The following is a 4,476-nucleotide window of genomic DNA, read 5'->3' as shown; positions in this document are numbered from 1 at the left end:
TTATTGCTGTTCCTGCTCCAGGATTATGGATCCTTTATCCCAGATAATGGCTAACCAGGAATGAATCCATCAGCTAACATTGTTTAACTGACTGTTCACTGCCTCCCTCTTGCAGAGGGCAACTGCAGGCCTGGAATGGACCCTTTGAATGTTCTTCCCCACTGTTTCTTTTCTGCTCTCTAACCACCTCAGTGTTGACAGAAAAGCTTTGATTTTTTTTTTTTTTATAGAGACTCCTTTTGTAGGCCTTTTCCCAAATAAAGACCTTCCCTGTCTTAAATCACTCATTCCCTTGTCTTTCCTACTCAATAGACATTCATAAGAGGGCGCAGAGTCATGCGCTAGCCTTCCAGTCACCTGCTAGAGCTGGCTATCTGGTTTGAACTGGCCCCTGGTCAGCGATATGTCCTTTCTCTGTCCACTACCACTGTTACTGAATGGAACGCAAACTGGATGCATAAACTCCTCCTATTATACATTTTCTATTGCAGGGGATAAATATACAATATAGTGGGAAGATAATTGCCCATTCTCAGGACTAGTTTTCTTAAAAACAAAACAAAACAAACAAAAACCTGAGCTAAACAGCTCAGTGTAACCTTTTAGATTTTTTGAGCTAGGAAAACCCACCTCTAATCTGGGCCACACCTTCTTCTGGACACAGAAGGACGCTTTTGCTCTTTGCCTGCTTTCTCTCACCTTATGAGCACATCCATTCCTTCACTGGCATTACTTAGAGCTTACTTCTTCAGGATTCCATTGTACCCTGAAGACCAGCTAAGTCACTCAGCCTTGTGGACTGAGCAACTGCTATATCATTGGATTTTCCAGCCATGCTTGGATTAGCTCGACTGTAGCCTTTAAGTCATTCTAATACACCCCCTTTCTCTAGATTTCTAGAATCTAGACTAATACAGACTTTGGTACCAGAAGTGGTTGTAGAGCACCAGAACTGTAAGGATGAATCTGTTAAGTATATGAAAGAGGCTTTTCAATTTTCCAACTCCCACAGTTACTGAAGCCTTCCAGTTAGTGAAGCCTTTGCTGGGAGCTTAGGAAGGACTAAAAGCTCATAGAGTGAACTATTTTAAGACCCAAGGAGATAAATGCATTCGATTATCCCTATTCACCAGTTGTGGGTGGCAATGGGTTTGTTGATTCTGTTTATGAAACTTTTGACAGTTTGGGAAAAAATAAGGAAAGTGATGATGCTAGTTGGCTGCTCTCAGCATCTCTGGATAAATTGATAAAGGATGGGGATGAACTTAGCAATGCACATAAACACTCTAAAGTTTCCTAAGTGTCCCCTAGAAGAGAGTCTTCTCTCCAGCAGACACAGAGCCCAGATATACCTTTATAGTTTTACCTCAAGGATATATTAAATCTTCAGTCCTGGGCCAAAAGAGCAGGAGATAGCAACCATTTTGGACTTACTGGTAACACATATGCACATCAGAGGATGGGAAATAAGTCCAACCAGAACTCAAAGGCCTTCTACCTCCGTGAAATTTCTTAGGAGTCCAGTGGTGTAGGACATGCAGCAATATGCCCTCAGGCCAAAGGAGTTGTTGAATGAAAATCATCAAGCCAATGATGAGAGACTTCTTTATAAGTTTCAGCCCCAAAGGCCACAGGGTTTACCCTTTCTCTGTTGATGTCCTTAACTTGTGTTTATGTCCTGTCAGAATTTGTGAATAAGGCATTTGTGGCCTCTCAGTGTGTGCTCACGCATGTGTATGTGTGTGTGTGTGTACACACCCCTGTGTGTGTGTGTGTACACACTCCTGTGTGTGTGTGTGTGTATGTGTGTACACTCCTGTGTGTGTGTGCTTATTCTTTGGATTTCATTGTCTAAGATTTCATCTAATTCACTAGAATTGGAGGCCACTACAATGGGATTAGTACTTTTTGGTAGAATTGTGTTTTCTTGATTTTAATGTTTATTATAGTTTTTCAAAAAAGCTTCTTTATTTGGGGTTAAATCATTGGCTATTGTTGTTGTTTTTTAATCATATTGCTCTTTCAAATGGAACTGATTGCAATTTTCAGGTTGTAGTAGGGTTGAAGTTTGGTTAATTCTACTCCATAATGTTTGGCCCACTAGGTTAACAGGGAAATAGTGTCTGTAATCGTCACTATCCATGGCTAGGCTCATTGTAAAATGCATTTAAACCCACAAGGTACCATGCCTCAAACACCAATCACTTTAGAAAATAGAGGAACAGTATGTCTTCTTTATGCACAAGTGTATCAGCTACATTAGTTACGCGTAGAAAGGACGAGAAACATAAAGGTGGTCCTGAAGCAGGAGGCATTGAGCTGAGGCGGGTGCAAAGAGGAATCTGAGGGGGACCAAACATGATGTCCTAGCAGTGTAGACACAGAAATGTCAAGTATACGTGCACCGAACGTGAAGTCAGTCAATTTGAAGTTGGCTGAATGTCCTGGGCAGGAGAAACCGCACTGGAGATGGAGTCCAAGGACTGACTCAGTTCTTCCCGTGTTGATGACAAACAGTAGCAAGGTAAAAGTAAATACAAGGGGACAGTAGGAGCATGAGGATGCAGAGGAGGCAAGCTTGTTTAAGAGTACAGAATAACCTAAAGTAGATAACCTAAAGCTATCTCAACCATTAGCAGGCTGAGACCAGAGACTCTGAAAACCAGGCCAGCCTGTGTTCCTTGGGGAAATCTCTGAAAGGGAAAATCATACAGGAAAGATAGGGAAACGAACTAGAGAGAGAAGAGGTAAAAACGGAAGACAGAGAAGGACAACCTGCTAATTTGTCAGTAAATATTAAATATAGTTTTTTTAATGTGAAGGAGAGAGAACTGGGTGGGAGTCTGAAGAGTTGGGGGCTAGAACGCTGGTTCCGTGGTTTAGAGTACATATTGTTTTTGTAAAGTACCCAAATTCTGTACCAGGACCCATGTTCTGCAGCTTATAAATCCATTTCTGCGGATTCAGTGCCCTCTTCTGGCCTCCGTGGACACCTGTACATGCGTGACATGCACACAGACACACAAACATATTTTTTTAAAAATACCAAATTCTTAAACAAATTCTGTAAATGCCATCTAGTCATCTTGCTGGCTGCGCCTCAAGTCTTTCAGCTTTCCTATTTTCGCTCCTGTCTTTCTAAAATATCACTTAAAATACCTGTCTGCAGGCTCCCTGACATTGTTCCAAGCTTGCACCTTCTTCACCTGGCTCACAGCGGGAATCTCTATTGCCTTTTCCCTGGCCTCTTATTATGCTGTCGGCGCCCAGAGCAGCCTTTCAGTTCCAATCTTCTCTCTTCAAGACTCCCTTTCTAGATTCTACCATTCCTCTGTGAACTTAGTTCTACCTCCGCAGTCAGGCTGGTCCTCTTGATTGCAGGAAGTTATCTGTGGAGTATTCCAGGTTTATGTGTTCAGAGTCCTGGAGCTCCGCTGCGACCTGCGTAAACTTTCACTTCCTGTAGAATCTTTGGAATGCTTCGAATCTTAAGAATGGTTCTGTGTCCCTCCGTTCCCAAAATGTTTTGCTCTAGAAATGACTTTGTGAGGGCAATAGTAGCGAGGTGGGTTCAAGAGAGTAAGCAGAAAGGGTATATCTTCAGTCACAGAGACCTTGGTGACAACCATCGATCGCAAAATGAGAGAGAATATTAGAAGCTCAGCCAAATAGACATAATTCACATCAGACATTCTTTTCAATGCCATTTCTCACTCATGCAAATAGAATTTAGCTGACATCTTTGCCTTGTTAAAGAATAGACTTCTACGTATTTTTAATTCCATGTAAAATATAAAGTATTTATCCCTTTCACACGTAACGCCAGAAGTAGAGTTTGGGAATCTCACGGCCAGATGAGACCCCAAGTATCAAGGTTTACGTTCGGATTAGAGGTTTGGCGCCACAGTACACTCTAGAGGATGCTTTTTCTGTCATTTAAGCATTAGCAGGCGTGCACGTGACTCACTGGCCAGTAAGAAAAGTTGCTTGGATGCATAAACTGTCCAATGAGGTTTACAGATGTTGGGAGAGGGCGGGCACAGAAGCGGAGGATGCCACTTCCCGTCCAGCCATTTTAGGCGTTTGTGTCTTCTGTGGAGAGAGACCCGCAGGTTGTTTGCCCAGTGTCTGTGTTCCATCCACTTACTGCAAGAGCTGCCGGAGAACAGCAGGACACCCGGTGATTGGAAATGGTACGTGCGGCCAGGCGTCCCGGCTGTGGGGAGGGCGCTGCTGGAAGCGGAGGCGGCAGTGGGGACGCGGCCTTCCAGGGCAGCGGAGTCTGCGTCTCATCTGGCTCCGCTGGGCCGCGCTGCCCGGGTCCCTCTGGGTGGAGCTGGGCCAGCAGGCAGGGCTGCGGTCCTGTCCTTTGCTGAGAGCTCAGTGCTGCGGCCATGGCCTCCCTAGGCATCCGGGCACCCGCAGCGTCGCGGCTCCGCAGCCTGGGCGGTGGCGGCTGCGTCGCGGTGAGAGTCG

General features: G+C 44.6%; 1 protein-coding gene across 1 annotated transcript in view; it reads left to right on the top strand.

Annotated features, from left to right (window-relative positions):
- Window positions 1-4,054: 4,054 nt before the first annotated feature.
- Window positions 4,055-4,476, top strand: part of LOC110335730 (zinc finger protein 878-like) — a 17,051-nt gene continuing 16,629 nt past the window's right edge. Inside the window, exon 1 of the mRNA XM_021218058.2 lies at window positions 4,055-4,193. Coding sequence (XP_021073717.1) covers window positions 4,191-4,193 — 3 coding nt within the window. The 5' untranslated portion in view covers window positions 4,055-4,190. The remainder of the gene's footprint in view (window positions 4,194-4,476) is intronic.

This window comes from Mus pahari, chromosome 18, assembly GCF_900095145.1.
Source record: "Mus pahari chromosome 18, PAHARI_EIJ_v1.1, whole genome shotgun sequence".
In the NCBI taxonomy this organism is placed as follows: domain Eukaryota; kingdom Metazoa; phylum Chordata; class Mammalia; order Rodentia; family Muridae; genus Mus; species Mus pahari.
This window is presented reverse-complemented; position numbering and strand designations above follow the sequence as displayed.